Genomic DNA, 17,962 nt, shown 5'->3' with positions numbered 1-17,962 from the left:
GGGGCCGGAGCTGGCGGGAGCCTCGGCCAGCCTTAAACGGCGGGTGGGGAGCAGAACAGAGGGACATTTGCCATGTTCACCGAAAACAGGAGTGGGAATTACGTGGTGCAGAGGGAAAAACAGAAAGCAACAAGCCTCCGCTAGTCAATGCTCTTTGGCTTTGTTCTTGCTACTTACCTGCAGGCCTCAGTTCCCCCGTCTGAAAACTGGGGGCAGTATGGGTGATGTTGGCTAGATGTCGGCTACTTCACAAGGCTGCTGAGAGGGTTATAGGAGGCCAGGCCATGAAGCTCCTGGCACAGAGCCTGGCACCCAGCAGGGAGTTGATGTGGTTTTTTGCTGGTGCCAGGAGGAGGGCCCTGCGGGTGTGCCCTGTCTCCTGCACGTGGGCACTAGAAGATGCACTCTGTAGCTCTCCCCTATTTTATCCTTTATGCCATTTTCAGGGTTTTTAGTTCTAGGGAGTAAATCTCCATGCACGTTATTCCTAAGAGGAAACATGCATACTTATTGGGCACCGTGTGGTCTCAGGGGTAAGCTGTTGACTTTTATTTCTTAGTGGAGACAGACAACACGAATAAGCCTTCACTATGGGCTTGGTGCCGTCACGCCTGCCTTCTTACCTGTAGCTCTCACAGAAGGAGGGACGGTCGCCCCCACTTTGCAGATGGAGAAGCTGAGGTTGAGAGGTTCAGGGCTTACCCAGTTCCCACAGCAGCGTGAGCGGGGCTGGGATTCAGACTTCAGCCAGCTGACTCCAGAGAGGCGCCTCTGCTGTCGGCCGTGTGATGGGAGAGCCAGAGCATCCAGAGGGAAGGAAGGAAGGTTCTTCACTCATCTCTTCTTTCCAAAGGCTTTGCAGGAATCGGGGGCGATCGTGGCCATGACAGGGGATGGGGTGAATGACGCAGTCGCCCTGAAGTCCGCGGACATCGGAATTGCCATGGGGCAGACAGGGACAGATGTGAGCAAAGAGGCTGCCAACATGATCCTGGTGGACGATGACTTCTCGGCCATCATGTAAGTTGCTCAGTAGCTGGGGGTTTTTTTTTGTGGCAGAAAGTCCTGGGGTAACCAGCTGCATCCCCCCCCCCACCAGCATCTGTTGTGCTAGAGATAGGAGTGTCCCAGGCCCATAGGGCACCCAGGGGGATGTTACAGACAACATGCAGCAGACCCTGCGTGCAGCCTGAGGGTGCATCTGATGGGAAAACCAGGATCAGGGGCACTGATGGAGCCACATGCCAGCGGGCCTGCTGCAGCCCCATTTATGGGGAAAGCCTAGACGGCCCTAGGAGGAGTACGACAGGAGCATTAGAAATCATGTCTTGAGGAATATATCAAAGACACGGAAATGCTCACGCTGCAGTGTTAAGTGAGGGGGAGAAATGTCTGCGTCCCTGGCAATGATGTGATCTCGAGCTGCCAAGATGACAGGGCACCTGTTTTCTTGTGTCGCTTTTTTCTGTTTTCTTAATAAAGTTGCCTGCCCTCTAGCTCTAATTTTAATTAGTTCTGGGCAGCCCCGGTGGCGCAGCAGTTTAGCGCCGCCTGCAGCCTGGGGTGTGATCCTGGAGACCCAGGATCGAGTCCCATATCAGGCTTCCTGCAGGGAGCTTGCTTCTTCCCCTGCCTGTGTCTCTGCCTCTCTCTTCACGCTCTCTGAATGAATAAATAAATAAATCTTTAAAAAAAATTTTTTTAATTAGTTCTAATGAAGTCTTTCCTCATATGTGAATTTAAATAATTCGGGGTGGGAGAAAATTTTGCTCAAGCCTGGTATAAAAAATCTGAACAAAAATTGAAGTTTGGTGTGGTTTCTGACTTTACAGAAGGAGGCTTTTCTTTATAAATGGAGGCACCATAGGAATCCTTAGCACGCTTCTCCCTTAGGGGGTGAAAAAAGTCATAAGATGCAGTTAATAAGTAACTGTAATTTTAGTTCTTCTGCAAAAAAATTTTAGGAGAAAAAAAGGGCTAAGCAGTATTCTGTGTTAGTGACTCTAGATCAAGTTTTTTAAAGGACTTTTGCAGAGTTTTCAAAAAATACCATAGAAGTTAAAACTTCCTGATTCTCTCCCCTCTTGCCATGCCCCTGCGTCTAATTAGCAGGTTGGATTGCTGTGCCTCTTGTCGTGGGTGAATCAGCGAGGTGTGTTAGGTGCTTCCAGAGTCCCAGGCTTGGGTGGGAGGATGATGTACAGTTCTTGGACAGAAGGGTGATCTTTTGGGCTGGCAGTCCAGTCCCCAGTGCCTGGTGGTGCCGGGCAGGACATCATCGCCTCTGCTGATGTGTCCTGAGCATGCCAGTGAGGGGAAACAGCAGTGGCCAAGCATGAAGGCATCTTTGGTGACACAGTCGCTTCCTTCAGGGCTGACGGAGGTACCTGAACCCTTCCACCCAGCCCTCTTTGTGAATAAACGCCCTCTCCTCTCTTGCAGGAATGCGGTGGAGGAAGGCAAGGGGATTTTTCATAACATCAAAAACTTTGTCCGCTTTCAGCTGAGCACGTAAGTCAAGGCCAGCCTTTCTCCCAGTGCCATCGGGTGCTGCGTGCGTGTCTGGCAAGCGGCCATGGACAGTCCCTGTGTGTGTGCCCCGCAGGAGCATCTCAGCCTTGAGCCTCATCACTCTATCCACCGTGTGCAACCTGCCTAGCCCCCTCAATGCCATGCAGATCCTGTGGATCAACATCATCATGGACGGGCCACCAGCGCAGAGGTGAGATGCCATTTCCACCAGGCTCCACTGACTGCCTGCCTCTGCAGCTTGGGCCCCTGCGCAGAGCACGGGTGCAAACACAGCTGCTGTCCCTCGGAGTCTAGAAGACTTGAGTGTGGTCCACGGGGGTTGTGGAGGGTGGGGAGACAGCCAGCGACGTGCCCTGGGCATGGGAGGAAGCGCCTTCGTGGGCAGCCAGGGTTGATGGGGGGAAGCTCTCCCGGTGCGGCTCCATGGCTCAGCCCTTCTCCTCCGGTCACCGCCTCTGGGAAGTCCTCCCTGATTACTCTAACAGCAGCCTCCTGGCTCTCATTCACCTTACCTTGCTTTATTTTTCCCTAATGAAGAAAATATACACATAGGTCCTTGTTTATCTGATTGTGATCCATCCCCCCTCAGGCAGAGTTTGTGGGTTTGTTGACTGTAGTATCCCAGCTCCTAGACCAGTGCTTGGCACCCCGTAGCTGACTGGGGAGTTATCTGCTGGATGGATGAGAAGGCAGTGTGAGGCTGGCTGGATGGTGCCGGAGAAAGTATGACCTTGGGAGTCGGGGAAACAGGCCTCCACGAGCAGGGAGGTCTGCACTGTGTTTGGGCACAGGGTATGTGTGGTTTCAGCTGATTATTATTTATTGATACATAGTATCCATGTTACCACTTCAGTATCACCTGTTACAGCTGCCAAGGGCAAGAGCCCTACTTTGTGTCCACCCCCTCCCCCCACCCTGCCCCAGGGGAGGGTGCCTCTTACCTGTGGGAACAGGGCCAGGGGTGCCACGGGGCCTCCCCCAGCCCACTTACCCCTCAGCGCCCCCCCCACACCGCCTGCTGCTAGTTGAGCCCTAATCCTGCTATTTCACAGCTGGCTGGGGGCGGGGGTCCCTCTGCTCATGGGGGGCTCTGTGGTGGGCAGGGCGTGGATCCCATTTCTCCAGCCCGCTAGAGGTCTCCTGGTGATAGAAGCTGCCCAGGCATGAGGTAGGGGGTCTCGGGGTGCTTCCAGGACCTCGGTGTGGCCAGCCCTGAGGGAGGGTTTCCCTCCCCATGCTCAGGGAGGGATGGAGGGGGTAGGGCTGCCCCTAGGGCCCAGGCTGAGGGTGGAGACCGTGGAAGGAGCTGGACAGTTGGTTAGGGCAGAGGAGGTGAAGGGCAGGCATCCAGCACAGACAGAGATGTCCCTGTAAGTGTGGGATCAGCCCAGGCTCACGTGGACAGCCCAAATGTGCTCGGCCAAGGTCCCCCCGACCCTCCCGGCACTGGCCGGGCCTCCGGAGCTGACCTGAGAGCCTGGAAAGCTCAGCACTCCACCTCAGGTGTGCTTGCCCAGCCGCCACCCGGCTGTTTGACATGACCCTTCCCAGTGGTTCGTGTCAAGGTGCCCCGTGCCTTGTTCCTCGCAGCCTGGGGGTGGAACCAGTTGACAAAGACACCCTCCAGCAGCCACCACGGAACATCAGGGACACCATCCTCAGTAGATCCCTCATCCTGAAGATCCTCCTGTCAGCTGCCGTCATCATCAGTGGGACCCTCTTTATCTTCTGGAAGGAGGTGAGCCAAGTCCTCACTGGCTCGCTTGGCCGGGATGGGCTAAGCCCCTGTGCAGGGAGACCCAGGGCTGGGGGCGTGTGCAAAGCATTGGGAATGGTCCCTGCGTGGACGTAGAGCTTGGGTTCTCATGGGGGAGACACATGTACATGTAGAGGGGGCAGGGGGCAGACAGGGCAGAAGGATAGGAGGCCTCCTGGGCACGTGGAAGAAATCAGGTTTTACTCCAAACGAGACTTGATGATGCTTCCTCCTGTCACCAAGAAACAATTAGAAATCTATAAAAGGATGTACTTGTTTCCTGGAGGTGATGATTTGTGGGACTTCATGGGTCACCTGTTGGTGGCCCCCATGCCAACATTCGGTGCTCTAGCTGGAGAGCCGGGCAGGTGCCACGTGCAGGAAGGAGGATGGGACACTGGGCCACCTCTGGGTTTCTCCAGCCTCGCCCCCAGAGGAGCGGCTTTGCTTTTCCCCAAATTCTCAACTACCTGGGGAGGTGGTGAGGCCCTACCTGCACCCAGCCTGTGTGCTGGAAGGGGACCCAAACCCTCCTGTGCTCCCACAGCAGCGTCACCCTCTCTGGGACCTTGTAGGAAATGCAAATCCTGGGGCTTTCTCCAGGACTGTGGAGTCGGGCTCTCACTCATGCCCCCCAGCGGAGTCCACAGAGACCCCTAGTCCAGCATGCAAGCCCAGGCGGGAAGGGGTCACCTCCACCTCCCCTCCAGGCCTGGCCCTATGATGTCAAGGGGAATGAGACCCTGCCATGGGTCGGAGCAGCAGAGCCAAGAGCCAGGGAGGGTGTGTCATCTAGGATGTAGCTGAAGCAGTGTCATCTCCCAGGAAGCAATGTCACCTGCTGGAGGAAGGGGCATTCCCTTTATCTGTGCAAGGGAGCCTGGCTGGAGCATGGGGGGCAACCACAATCCCTGAGGAAGGGCTGCAGGACCCTCCACCTGCTGGGGTTGGCTGGGTTGGGGGGTTGTGAAACATGTCTCCCCTTACAAGATTGAGAGGAGGTTCAGGTCAGTTCCTAGTAAGGCCCCCGCTGGAGTTCCTGCTCCCTCTGGCTCTGGGTGAAGGACAAGTTCATCTTGGGAAGCACATGGCCTCCCTGGACGTGCTCATCCCGCGCCTTTGTGTTCCAGATCCCCGCAGACAAGGCCAGCACCCCGCGCACCACAACCATGACTTTCACCTGTTTTGTGTTCTTTGACCTCTTCAATGCCTTGACCTGCCGCTCCCAGGTGAGCCCAGGGCTGTCCTCCCCTCCCCTCCCTGCAGGACCCCATCCTGTTCCTCGTGGGAAGTGCTGGGGCCAGGGTCCTAGTCATTCCGTGCCTCTGCTTGGACGGTGGCATCCGTGAATGTGACCCAGCCAACATGTGCCCTTCTGCCCCCACAGACCAAGTTGATATTCGAGATCGGCTTCCTCCGGAACCCCATGTTCCTGTACTCGGTGCTGGGCTCAATCCTGGGGCAGCTGGCTGTGATTTACGTCCCGCCCCTGCAGAAGGTCTTCCAGACAGAGAACCTGAGTGCACTTGGTGAGTGGGAGGGGATGTTGGGGGGGGTAGTCCTCAGGGATCTGCGCCCTGCAGGGTACACTGGGTGGGAGGGCGATGTGATGGGGGCCTGGGGCACACGAGAACCATAGGAAGAGGCACCTCTGCCAGGAAGACCACCAAGGGCGGAAGGGGACGTGCCCTCCTGGAGGCTCAGAGCACACACGGCAGGTACAGCCAGGCCTGGGGCTGCCCCGGGGTGGGCATCACTCTGGCCTCATTCTGCCCCCCAACGGGCAGTGGGCTGGTGTGTCTTGGACACCCACTTACCTCAAGCCAGCTCGCGGTTCTTGCTGGAAAGAACATGGTTTTATGCCCGTGGCTGGCCCAGACCTGAGCACACCTGCCCAGGTGTGGAATCCTGGGGCTCCCCTGCACCCCCACCCAGGCTGAGTGCGGAGCCAAGTGCTTTGCAATCTGCGCTGGGTAATGGAGGCTCCTTCACCAGAAACAGAGCTGACCATCAGCAGAAGTGGGAAGAGGGGAAAGTCAGGGAGAAGAGGTCACCCAAGAAGCGACAGTAACCAGGGCCCCGTGTGTGGGGTGAGCCATGCCCTGGGGACATCCCCAGGCCATGACACAGGTCAGGTCTGAGGCAGTGGACACGGGTGCACTGGAGCCCTTGGTGGGCAAGGCTCAGGACCACTTGTTCTTTCTTCCCCAAACTCTAGCAGCAGGGTCCTGTGGGCCCCGTAGGTGCCCTGCCGCTACATGCAAGAAGTAAAAATTATGGTTGTTCCTCCCAACAGGGAATTAAGTCAGCTTTACCAAATCTCCAGGAAATGCCCTGGATGGGGATGGTTTGGGCACCATGCTTGTAATGAATCGTTGGCAACAGGGAGCCGGGGAAGGTTCTGACAGTAAGATCCTATGGGGTCAGCGGAGGTGCTAGGGATTGACCCCCTGCAGGGGGAGCCCAAGGTGGAGATCGGAGCGTCTGCCTTCAGAATAGGGCAGTTGAGGGTTCTGTTAAAGCTGAAGTGGGCAACACCTCCCACTTGGGCCCCCTGGAAAGGCAGGTGGTCCTTGTGGAGCTGGCTCTGTAGCATTTCCTGTCCTGGGTTGAGATTTGCTCCCGGGTCCTCCCCGCTCACCTCCGCTGTCTCTGTGACAACAGATAAAATGTAGAGAAGGAAGCTCTGGGCTGAGCTTCCTCCAGGCTTCCCGGCAGCCCCAGGCTGCGGCCCTGCTGGGCTCAGCACCCCTTCTGGGCAGCAGCCTGTGCTCTCTGACTCCTTTTTTTCTTTCACCTTTTTGCAGATTTGTTGTTTTTAACTGGATTGGCCTCATCCGTGTTCATTTTGTCAGAGCTCCTCAAACTAGGTGAAAAATTCTTTTCCAGAGCCAAGAAAGCCCAGATTCACCAAGACGATGTATAGTGGACCCCACCTGTGTAAAATCCCTAAATAATCTCTATTTTTATGTGACTGTGGCCCTTCCCCCAGCCCCTCTTCAGAGGGGTGCTTTTAGGACACTGTGCGGTAGGTCCCTCCCTCGGCTCTGCTTCTTGGAAAGCAGGACATCCAGCCTGTCTCTCCCCTGGGCTCTGGGCCGGGCCCAGACCGCACAGGAACACCCCACTATTTATTAAATCACAGTGATTTGTATTAACTATATCTGCCTCCAGATTTGCGCCATGGCAGCCCCATTGTGAGGAAGACGGACTCGGGGGAGAAAGGGAAGGTCAGGGGTCTGGCCACGGGGCTGGGGCTGCTGGTGGGGCTTTGAATCACTTTGTGGAGTGCTGTGCCAGCGTCTGGTTAGTGTTTTCCACAAGCGGCCAGGTGGGAAACCTACACAGCCTATTGTTCATGACCAGTCCGGGGGGGGTGGGGGGCAGTCACACCCCAAGTGGCCTGAGCCAAGGCCCCATCTTCTAAGGTGAACAGACAAGGGCCTTTGCCTCAGCAACCAGATCCAAAGTCTTTCCCTGCTGCCTGAGGATGAGCCCCAGGACTAATCTTAAAGCAGCTCTGTCCTCCAAGCAGAAAGATGGTAGAGGGGGGCCAGGCTGGAAGGGACCAGGAAGGACCAGCAGCAAAACCCCGTGTGTGCTATAGCTGTAGCCACCACCCCCTGCTCACCCCGGGATTAGGGTTTTTCCAAGGAACCCCAGCAGGATGGGCAGAGGAGAGACACAGACTTGTTTTAAGACACCAGTTCATGGGATGTGGGGCCAGCCAGTCCGCAGTGTTCAGGGCCACCCAGTGGGCTGGAGGCTCCAGAGTGCATCCCTCCTTCCCGGGGATCCCAGGCCTTTCTCTTAAGCCTTCAATGGATTGGATGAGGCTCACCTACATTATAGAGGCAATCTGTGTTATTCAAAGTCTACTGATGCAAGTGTTAATCTCACAGGAACATCTAGACTGGTCTTTGACCAAACAGCTGGCCACCACAGCCTGGCCATATTGACACACAAAAGTAACCCTCTTGCCCAAACTGGCTGCCTAGGGTGAAGGAGGGCAGAGTGGACCCCTGTAGCTCCCAGGTAAAGTTCAGATTCCTCGGAAGGAAGATGTGTGGCCTGGGGTTGCTATCCTCCCTTCACAACCCCTGCAAGTGATAGTGGAGCTAAATGAGGGGACACACACACATCCTCCCTACAAAGAGATTATCTGGGGGGTCTGCCTGGAGAGGAAGCCATTCCTGCAGGGTTAATACCCACTCAGCAGCTGACAACCCTTGATAACTCCTCCGAGGGGCAGGCCAACTCCTGCCACCTGCGCAGCCTGGTGCACAGCATGGCTCTGAGTCAGGGGCATCAACAAGCATTGTCCTTCCCCTTAAAAATAAGAAGAACCAGGGTTGATTGTTACCTACAGTAACAATATCAAAAATTACTCTTATCCTTAATAAATACCATACAGAAATCATTAAATAAAATGCCATACAAAACAGCCCAAGGTGGATTGTCAACATAAAAGATAAAATAATCCATCGGGGATTAAAAACAGGGACAGGTAAAATCTTACTATACAAGACACAAAATACTAATCATAAAGTAAAATGGATAAATCAGACTATGCAACAGAAATGTAAACCTTCTTTTCAGCAATAGATAGACTGGAACAACGTTAAGCAGCTTAGCTTGATTCCCATTTATAGAACACTCACCCCTCAAGGGCAGAGGGACAGTCACCAAAATAAGAATAAGAAAGAGCAGCTACCAGTGAAGTCAAAGATTTTGGATTTTGAAAAAAAATAAAATCAAAAGCTAGTTCTTTGAAAATATCAACAAAATGGCCAATCTTGCTAGAGGTCTATTAAAGGGAAAAAGATACAAATTGCCAATATTAGCAAGGAAGGTGGTAGGTCACTCAGCCACCTCAAGATATTCTGACAGTAATACTAAGAATCTCATGCACATAAATTTAACAAGTTAAAGGGAATCAACCCTTGAAAACCACAAACTACCATAACACACTGAAAATGCAGTAATCAGAGTAGTCCTAGAACTCACAATGACAGTGACATAGTTAAAACCATTCCCCAAAAAGGAGATCTTATGACTTTGGACAATAATCCAGAAGCAAGTTAAGAAAAGATGATCATTTCAATAAATGGTGTTGGAACAATTAGACATCTACTCCTCAGAGAGCCACCCTTGACTCAGACCTCATGCCTTCCACAGAAGTTAACTCAATGAGCCACAAATGAAAACACAGAAGAGAAGGAGGGGGAAAAAAAATCTTTGGGATCCAGGGTTAGGCAGAGTTCTTAGGTATGACCCCACAAGACCATCCCTAAAAGATATGAAAAACTGAATACCCTCTAGTGGAATTACTGGATCATACGGTAATTCTATTTGTAACTTTTTGAGGGAACCAAAGAAAATGAAAACACTAATTTAAAAAGATATATACCAAAAAAATTAAAAATAAAAAATAAAAAGATATATGCCCCCTATGTTTATTGCAGCATTATGTACGATGGCCAAGACATGAAAGCAGCCCAGTGTCCATCCACAGATGAATGGATACAGAAGGTTTGGTGTGTGTATGTATTATATATACACAATGGAAGGTTAGCCATAAAAAGAATGAGATCTTGCCCTTTTGTTTTTTGAGAGAGTGACTGAGCATGTGCCTGTGCAGTGGGGAGGGGTGGAGAGAGAGCGCGCATCTTAGGCAGGCTCCATGCCTGGCACTGAGTCCAACGCGGGGCTCAATCTCACCACCCTGAGATCATGATCTGAGCTGAAATTAAGATTTAAACACTTAACCGACTGAGCCACCCAGACGCCCCAAGCATATTACTCAGCTATAAAAAGAATAAGATCTTGGGCCACCTGGGTGGCTCTGTCGGTTAAGTGTGGGACTCTCAATTTCAGCTCAGGTCATGATCCCAGGGTCCTGGGATCAAGCCCCATGTCGGGCTCCCTGCTCAGTGGGGAATCTGCTTCTCCTCACCACACACATCCTCTCTCTCTCAAAATCTTAAAAAAGAATGAGATCTTGCCATCTGCAGCAACATGGATGGACTTATCAGGTATCATGCTAAGTGAAATAAGTCAGAGAAAGACAAATACTGTATGATTTTGTTCATAAGTACAACTTAAAAAAAACAAATGAACAAAGAACAAAAGAGACAAACCAAGAAACAGACTCTTACCTTTAGAGAACACACTGATGGTCACCAGAGGGGAGGGGTGTGGGGGATGGGGAGACAGGTGATGGGGATGAAGCACTTCACATGATGAGCACAGAATAATGTACAGAAGTGTTGAGTCATGATACTGTAAAGCTGAAACTAATACCACATTGTATCTTAACCATACTGGAATTAAAAAAATTTTTTAGGTACACTGACCTTGATGAACACTGAGAAACATAGAATTGTGGAATCATATCATACATCTATGACTAATATGATGCTAAATTATACTTGAATAAAAAAATAAGTGTTTAAAACTCCGGGGGGGGGGGGGGAAGAAAAATGATTAATTGAATTCCACCAAAAGTCAAAATATTTTGTGCAGGAAAGTCACTATTTGAGAGCTTTAAAAAAAAAAGAGAGAGACTGGAAAACAAATATTTTCAAGTCACATATCCCAAAATGGACTTTAACCCAGAATATTTTTCAAAAACTTAAAATTTAACAGTAAAAAAAAATAGGAAATGGGCAAAAGTCTTGAAGTGAGTCTTCACCAAAGAGGACATGCAGATAGTGCAAAAGCACAGGAAAAGATGTGCCACCTTAGCCCACAAGGGGATGTGCTACACACCCACTAAAATACCTCAGAACACACCAAGCATACTAGGTGCTGGCAAGGACGCGGAGCACCAAGAGCTCCTACATGGTGCTGGGGGACAGGTGCGTGCCATGGCCACTGGAGAACAGGCTGACCGCATCCTGTCGGGTTAAACACAGCTTAGCATGTGACCTGGCAATTCCGCTCCTAGGCACAGACCCTTACGCACACACAAAAATCTGTACATAAGTGCTCGCAGCAACTTCACCTGTAAGAGCCAGACCTTAGAACAACCCAAACATCTTTCTGTGGGTGAAGGGTGAAGGGACCCGAGAGTGCCACACGACGGAGTACCAGCCAGCCATGAGAAGTTGTACCTAGGATGGGTCTCCTGGGTCTGTCTCATGCTGAGTGAAAGAAACCAGTCTTCCTGGTTATGTACCGAATGGTTCCATGTCCCTAACATTCTCTAAGTGACAGGGTGACAGAGAATGGAGGGGAGGCTGCCAGGGTACAGGGTTAGGAAGTACGTGACTATATGGGGAGGGGGGAACAGAAGGGAGTTTTGGGGGCGATGGAACAGTTCAGGTCAACAGTAGTGATGGTTCTGTGAATCCACACATGTGATAAAGTCTTACAGGACTGGGGCCAGGGGACCCCTTCAGGCTACTCTCAGACTCAGTGATTCTCTATTAGGACTCCCGGGGAGAGGCCGCCCGGGAGCTGTGTTCTTGGAACACCCACAGATTCTGCCTTTTAGCTGCTTCTGACCTGCATCCTTCCCTGTAATAAGCCCGACCAATAGAACAATGGGTTTCACTGAGTTCTGTCTTTTTAGCAAATTGTCCAATCTGAGGGTGGTTTGGGGAACCCTGAGCTAGTAGTGGGCGTCAGGGGCTTGGGCAAACATTGCCAGCTGTAGCACCGCACCCTTAGCCTTGACATTGCCCAAGAGCAGGTGCGATGGAAACACTGGCAGCACTGGAATAAGGTCTGCTGTTTAGCTGATAGCACTGTCCCAATGCCAGTGTCCTGGTTTAGGCAATTGTGCTGAGTAGGGAAGATGCTTTCATCAGGGGAAGCCGGGTGAGGAGTACACAGGAACTCCTGGGACTCGTTTTGCAACCTCTAGGTGGATCTAAATTACTTCAAAATAAAGTTTAGAAAAAAACAAAACAAAAACAAAAACACCAGACTCAGAAAAATTGAGCTACAATCTACCAGGCAAACAGCACATGCTGCGGTGACACAGTTACTGTCATACAAGATTAAAATCGAAGCCAAAAGCATTAGGTGAGAGAAAGAATATTTAATGAGATGTAGTCACCAGTAAAATTGACCGAGCCTACACATGCACTAACACAGCATCCAAATTCATAGAGCATCATATGAAAAACCTAGGAAAACATACAGAAAAGTCCGTGGGAGACTAGCGGGCCACATGTAAGGACACGACTAAAATCTCAATTCTTCTAATCACTGTTCAGCAAATCTGAAAATCAACACCACCATTTGTAGGAAAATTGTCCAGCATGCCAAAATTTTAGAACTCTTGGGTCTAAGTGGTGATTAGAATAAAACTGCAGAAAATCTAGAAGCCGACCGTGAACGCACATCTGTCACAATTGACACGGTACTGCCAAGGAAGGCAGAGCTCCAAGAAGAAAGTAATACCTCCATGTATGTATTTACCTCCATTCTTCTTTATTGAGTAATTTGACAACTCAAATTTGAAAAAGAAACGGACACATGGGAGGAGATCCTATAAAAGCAAAATTAACTTTAATAAAACAAAATTGGTACAACATAATGTAGGAAAAGGGACAGCAAGTTAAAACCCACAACTACAAAAGGTTTCACATATTTTGGTCAATCCTATGTAAATTAATTTGAAGGCTTACATAAAATGAAAAACTTATCAAGAAATTAAAAAATCATCAGAATGAACCCCAACAGATTTAAAACCACACAGATGATAAGACATGGATGAGGTGATCAAGAGTTCACCCCTCCTTGCCCACAAAACCAAAAGTTCCCGATGAGTTTTACCCAAACTTTAAGGGACTTTCATTTGCTTTTTTTCTAGATCCTACAAAGAAGAGAAGTTCTAAATTATTTTTCTAAGGCCAACACAATTTTAAAAAAATTTTAAAGATTCTATTTATTTGACAGGGAGAGAAAGCACATGTGCACAAGCAGGGGGAGTGGCAGGCAGAGGGAGAGGAAGAAGATTCCCCACTGAGCAGAGAGCCAGATGCGGGACTTGATCCTAGGACCCTGAGATTATGCCCGGGCTGAAGACAGACTCTCCACCGACTGAGCCACCCAGGCATCCCAGGCCAGCATAACTTTACAACTAAAGCCTGATTTACATAAAATTAGACCCAACAAAACTACAGACCAACTCATTTGTACACCCAGCTACAAAAGTACCAAACACGGTCCAAATGAATTCACACACTCGAGTGGCAGTTAACATACACATGGCTCAGTATCTGGAGCCCTACTGATTTGGTATTCCTTATGAAAAAAAAAAAATAATCAGAAAACTATGGATACTAAAAAAAAAAACCACTTTTTAGAAAATTCAACATCTGGACAGAAACTCTTAACATAAATACAAATACTTCCTTTACATGAACATCTATCTGAAAAGCCAGCATCCTGCTCCATGATCAAAGACTAGACCTAAAAAAAAAAAGACTAGACCTGGGGCACCTGGGTGGCTCAATGGTTGAGCATCTGCCTTTGTTTGGCTCAGCTCCTGACCCCAGGGTCCTGTGATCAAGTTCCACATTGAGCTCCCCACAGGAAGCCTGCTCCTCCCTCTGCCTGTGTCTCTGCCTCTCTCTCTCTCTCTCTCTCATGAGTAAATGAATAAAATCTTTAAAAAAAAAAAAAAGACCCATTTCCATTAATGTCAGGAGTGGGAAGAGTGTGTCACTGCTTCTGAAATTTGAAAGTATTTGCTGATATAATCCATCAAGAGAAAGAAAGAAAAAGTCTAGAAATTGCAAAAGGAGGGAAATTATCCTCATTTCCATAACGTCACCATAGTAAGTGCAACTCAACATGTTGTATCAGTTATAGCTCAGTGACGCTGGAGAGAAAAAAGGAGAAATCACCAGAGCCAAGCATACAGCTGCACTGAGCCCGGGGATTCACAAGAAATGTTCACTCCCAGTGCTACCACCTGCCCTTAAGGACGCCTTCCAGAGGATTCTGATGCAGACCCAAGGTTGAAAACCCCCAGACCAAAGAATTCAGCAAGGCGGCTGGGCACAAAACTAGGTAGAAAAATCAAGAACCTTCCTATGTTCAAACAACCATCAGGGGGAAAAGTTCACGTATGGTGCCAGCAATAACAAAATCTATGTTACAGACTTGGACGTTACCATCCCTGGGGGCAGGAACCGTGCACACCTACCAGGTATCAGCTCTGCCTACACGGATCCACATTTAATGCTATCTCGAAAATGCAACCATCAAACTTTTCAGAAGGGTTACCCAAGATCAGAGAAAATAAACAGGCAAGCATGGGAAGGAAAATCCCAAAACAAATAAATCATTGGGGAATAGCTCTTAAACCTTTTTATTGTAAAACTCCAGTATTTAAAACATGAGGCAGAAACTGAAGTTCATATAGAAATTCAGGGGATGAGAAAACAGTCCTCCCTTCCTCCCCTTCTTTGGGGTGAGAGGAAGACAAAGAATCCCAAGCAGGCTCCATGCTCAGCGAAGAGACCAATGTGGGGTTTGATCTCATAACCCTGAGATCAAGACCTGAGCCGAAACCAAGAGTCGGAGGTTTGACCGAATGAGGCCCCCAGGCACCCCAAAAGCAGTACTTTAGGTCGGTGGGAAGAAACATTCTGTTTAATATATAAAAGATATTGGAATTTATTTGGGGGGGAAAGATAGAGGTACATTTTAAAATATTTTGAATGGACCAAAATATAGAAGGAAAAATGGAAAGCAGAGAAGCAATAAAAGAAAACATGATTTTTTAAAAAAGATTTTATTTTAAATAAATAAGGGAGAGGGAGAAGCAGACTTCTCCACTGAGCAGGGAGCCGAACGGGGCTTGACCCCAGGGTCTTGGGATCACAACCTAAGCCAAAGGTAGACGCTTCACTGACTGAACCACCTAGGTGCCCTGATTTTCTTTCTTTCTTTTTTTAAATCACAGTGGGTAAATAACCACAAATATCAGAAGCATTAAGAGGAAATGCTGTACTTTTCCCTCTGCCTGTGTCTCTGCCTCTCTCTCTCTCTCTCTGCCTCTCATGAATAAATAAATAAAATCTTTTTAAAGGGGGGTGGGGAAACGCCTGGGTGGCTCAGCAGTTGAGTGCCTACCCTTGGCTCAGGGCGAGATCCTGGAGTCCCTGGATGGAGTCCCACATCGGGCTCCCTGCATGGAGCCTGCTTCTCCCTCTGCCTGTGTCTCTGCCCCTCTCTCTCTGTATGTCTCTCTGAATAAATAAATAAAATCTTAAAAAAAAAAAAAAAGAGCAAATGCTGGTGTAAACAAAAAAAGGAGGACAAAAATGCAAAATTTACATATAGAAAAATAAGGTCAAACAAAGTGGAAAAAATACTTAGCACACAAGTTAAAAACTATTTTGCTTCATTCAAAAAGGCACTCTCGCGGGATCCCTGGGTGGCGCAGCGGTTTGGCGCCTGCCTTTGGCCCGGGGCGCAATCCTGGAGACCCGGGATCAAATCCCACATCTGGCTCCCGGTGCATGGAGCCTGCTTCTCCCTCTGCCTGTGTCTCTGCCTCTCTCTCTCTCTCTCTCTCTCTCTCTGTGACTATCATAAATAAATAAATTAATTAATTAATTAATTAAAAAAAAGGCACTCTCGCAAACTGGTAAGAAGAAAACCCACGCCCCAGAAAACTAGGTGAAGGGTAGGACACAGATGGCTTTTGAAAAATGAAGTGGTTCACGGTCACTCAGAGAAAATATCGGGTCCACAAAAAAAAAAAAAAAAAAAAAAAAAAAACCAACTAGGTTTTAACACAGTATCGGTATCTTTATGGCAAACAGGCACGGTGGTAGGTCAGGAGCATAAACCGAACTCAGAAGAGGTTTGCTCATTTGTCAGGATCGAAGTTAAGAAGCATCTTTTGATCCAACAATTCAACTTCTAAGAATTGATTCTTCCTGACAAAAATCACACCAAGACAGACACCCGGGAGCCTGTGGCCACAGTCACGACGTTCCCCAAACCACGGAGCATCCGCACCACAGGGCACTGCGCAGTCTGTGAGGTCAAAGGGAGACTGATGGGTATGTGTGAAGCCACCCTGACCAAGAACAAGCGGGGCACACACCAGGGTAGAGTGCAGAAGACCCACTCATGCTGGGCGTGCAAGGGGTCCCCTCAGGCAGGATGGTTTTCTCATGAGTGGCTTTGCTCCTTGGGAAAGAACACAGCTAGAGATTTCTCTTTGAGTTCTAGCCTTCCTATTTCAACCTTTTTTTTTTTTTTTTTACTATATACCATGTTTTAATAAAGAAAACATGGCAGGAGGAAAAGTAACAATAGCAACGTTTGCCCCATGGACCCCATCCTTTCACCTCTTCCTTCCAGCACCTTCTGGAGCCCTCAGTGGTCTTCACTCACAAGGAAACCATTGGCCCTGAATTCTCTTTTGTTGCATCAAGTAACAAACTCCTTACTGTTAAAACCAGCACCGCATGTGTCCCAGGCCCGGGGGGAGGGAGGCTGGCCAGGTCCAGTGGCCCCCGCTGCGGTGACACCCTCCACAGATTTGTGTGCTGAGAAGCCCGCCAGGAGGGCTGCACCCCTGGGTTCGCGTGCACCTGGGCTGGGCCCCCGCCATTCTGTGTGTGAGCATGCCATCTGGGGAAACAGGTGCCCACTGGTCCGCTGCCCTCTGATGGGAACCAGCACGAGGCAGAGAGTGTGCCCATGAGCAAACGTGAAGCCTCTCCGACAGCCAGGAACACAGGCGACAGCAATGGTACTTAAGGTACAGATACCAACAGACTATTTCTAGTGAAGTATTTACTTGCATTTTTATCAAAAGAAATTCTGCAATAGATGGAAGGTGCAGGACCGACCTAATTCTTTGGATTTATGGTAAGGATACCTGAGGATCCTCACACCCTATATCCGCTGTCCTATCAGCTGAGAGGAAACATATAACCTCAACGAGCAGCTTATTAAAAACCAGCTTTTTAGGAGGAAAATCAACCATGACTACGTCCAGGTGGGTCAGGCTGCTGCCCCTCTGCCTACTGTCTGGGGACACACTTTTCTTTTGAAAGCTAACTGCAGGAAACAACAAATGTTGGAGAGGATGCGGAGAAAAGGGAACCCTCTTACACTGTTGGTGGGAATGTGAACTGGTGCAGCCACTCTGGAAAACTGTGTGGAGGTTCCTCAAAGAGTTAAAAATAGACCTGCCCTATGACCCAGCAATTGCACTGCTGGGGATTTACCCCAAAGATTCAGATGCAATGAAACGCCAGGACACCTGCACCCTGATGTTTATAGCAGCAATGTCCATAATAGCCAAACTGTGGAAGGAGCCTCGGTGTCCATCGAAAAAGATGAATGGATAAAGAAGATGTGGTTTATGTATACAATGGAATATTCTTCAGCCATTAGAAATGACAAATACCCACCATTTGCTTCAACATGGATGGAACTGGAGGGTATTATGCTGAGTGAAGTAAGTCAATCGGAGAAGGACAGTGTATGTCCTCATTCATTTGGGGAATATAAATAATAGTGAAAGGGAATATAAAGGAAGGGAGAAGAAATGTGTGGGAAATATCAGGAAGGGAGACAGAACATAAAGACTCCTAACTCTGGGAAATGAACTAGGGGTGGTGGAAGGGGAGGAGGGCAGGGGGTGGGGGGAATGGGTGACGGGCACTGAGGGGGACACTTGGGATG

General features: G+C 49.4%; 1 protein-coding gene across 2 annotated transcripts in view; it reads left to right on the top strand.

Annotated features, from left to right (window-relative positions):
- ATP2C2 (ATPase secretory pathway Ca2+ transporting 2) overlaps positions 1 to 7,438 on the top strand; it is a 59,384-nt gene extending 51,946 nt beyond the window's left edge. For both annotated transcript variants that reach the window (XM_041771427.1, XM_041771428.1), the window contains 7 exons: positions 854 to 1,020; positions 2,443 to 2,511; positions 2,606 to 2,722; positions 4,123 to 4,270; positions 5,419 to 5,517; positions 5,676 to 5,817; positions 7,096 to 7,438. In XM_041771427.1, the coding sequence (XP_041627361.1) occupies positions 854 to 1,020; positions 2,443 to 2,511; positions 2,606 to 2,722; positions 4,123 to 4,270; positions 5,419 to 5,517; positions 5,676 to 5,817; positions 7,096 to 7,214 (861 nt within the window). In that variant the 3' untranslated portion in view covers positions 7,215 to 7,438. The remainder of the gene's footprint in view (positions 1 to 853; positions 1,021 to 2,442; positions 2,512 to 2,605; positions 2,723 to 4,122; positions 4,271 to 5,418; positions 5,518 to 5,675; positions 5,818 to 7,095) is intronic.
- The last annotated feature ends 10,524 nt before the right edge of the window (positions 7,439 to 17,962 follow it).

Source organism: Vulpes lagopus, chromosome 10, assembly GCF_018345385.1.
Source record: "Vulpes lagopus strain Blue_001 chromosome 10, ASM1834538v1, whole genome shotgun sequence".
In the NCBI taxonomy this organism is placed as follows: domain Eukaryota; kingdom Metazoa; phylum Chordata; class Mammalia; order Carnivora; family Canidae; genus Vulpes; species Vulpes lagopus.
The sequence above is the reverse complement of the archived record's forward strand: the minus strand, read 5'-3'. Positions and strand labels throughout refer to the sequence as shown.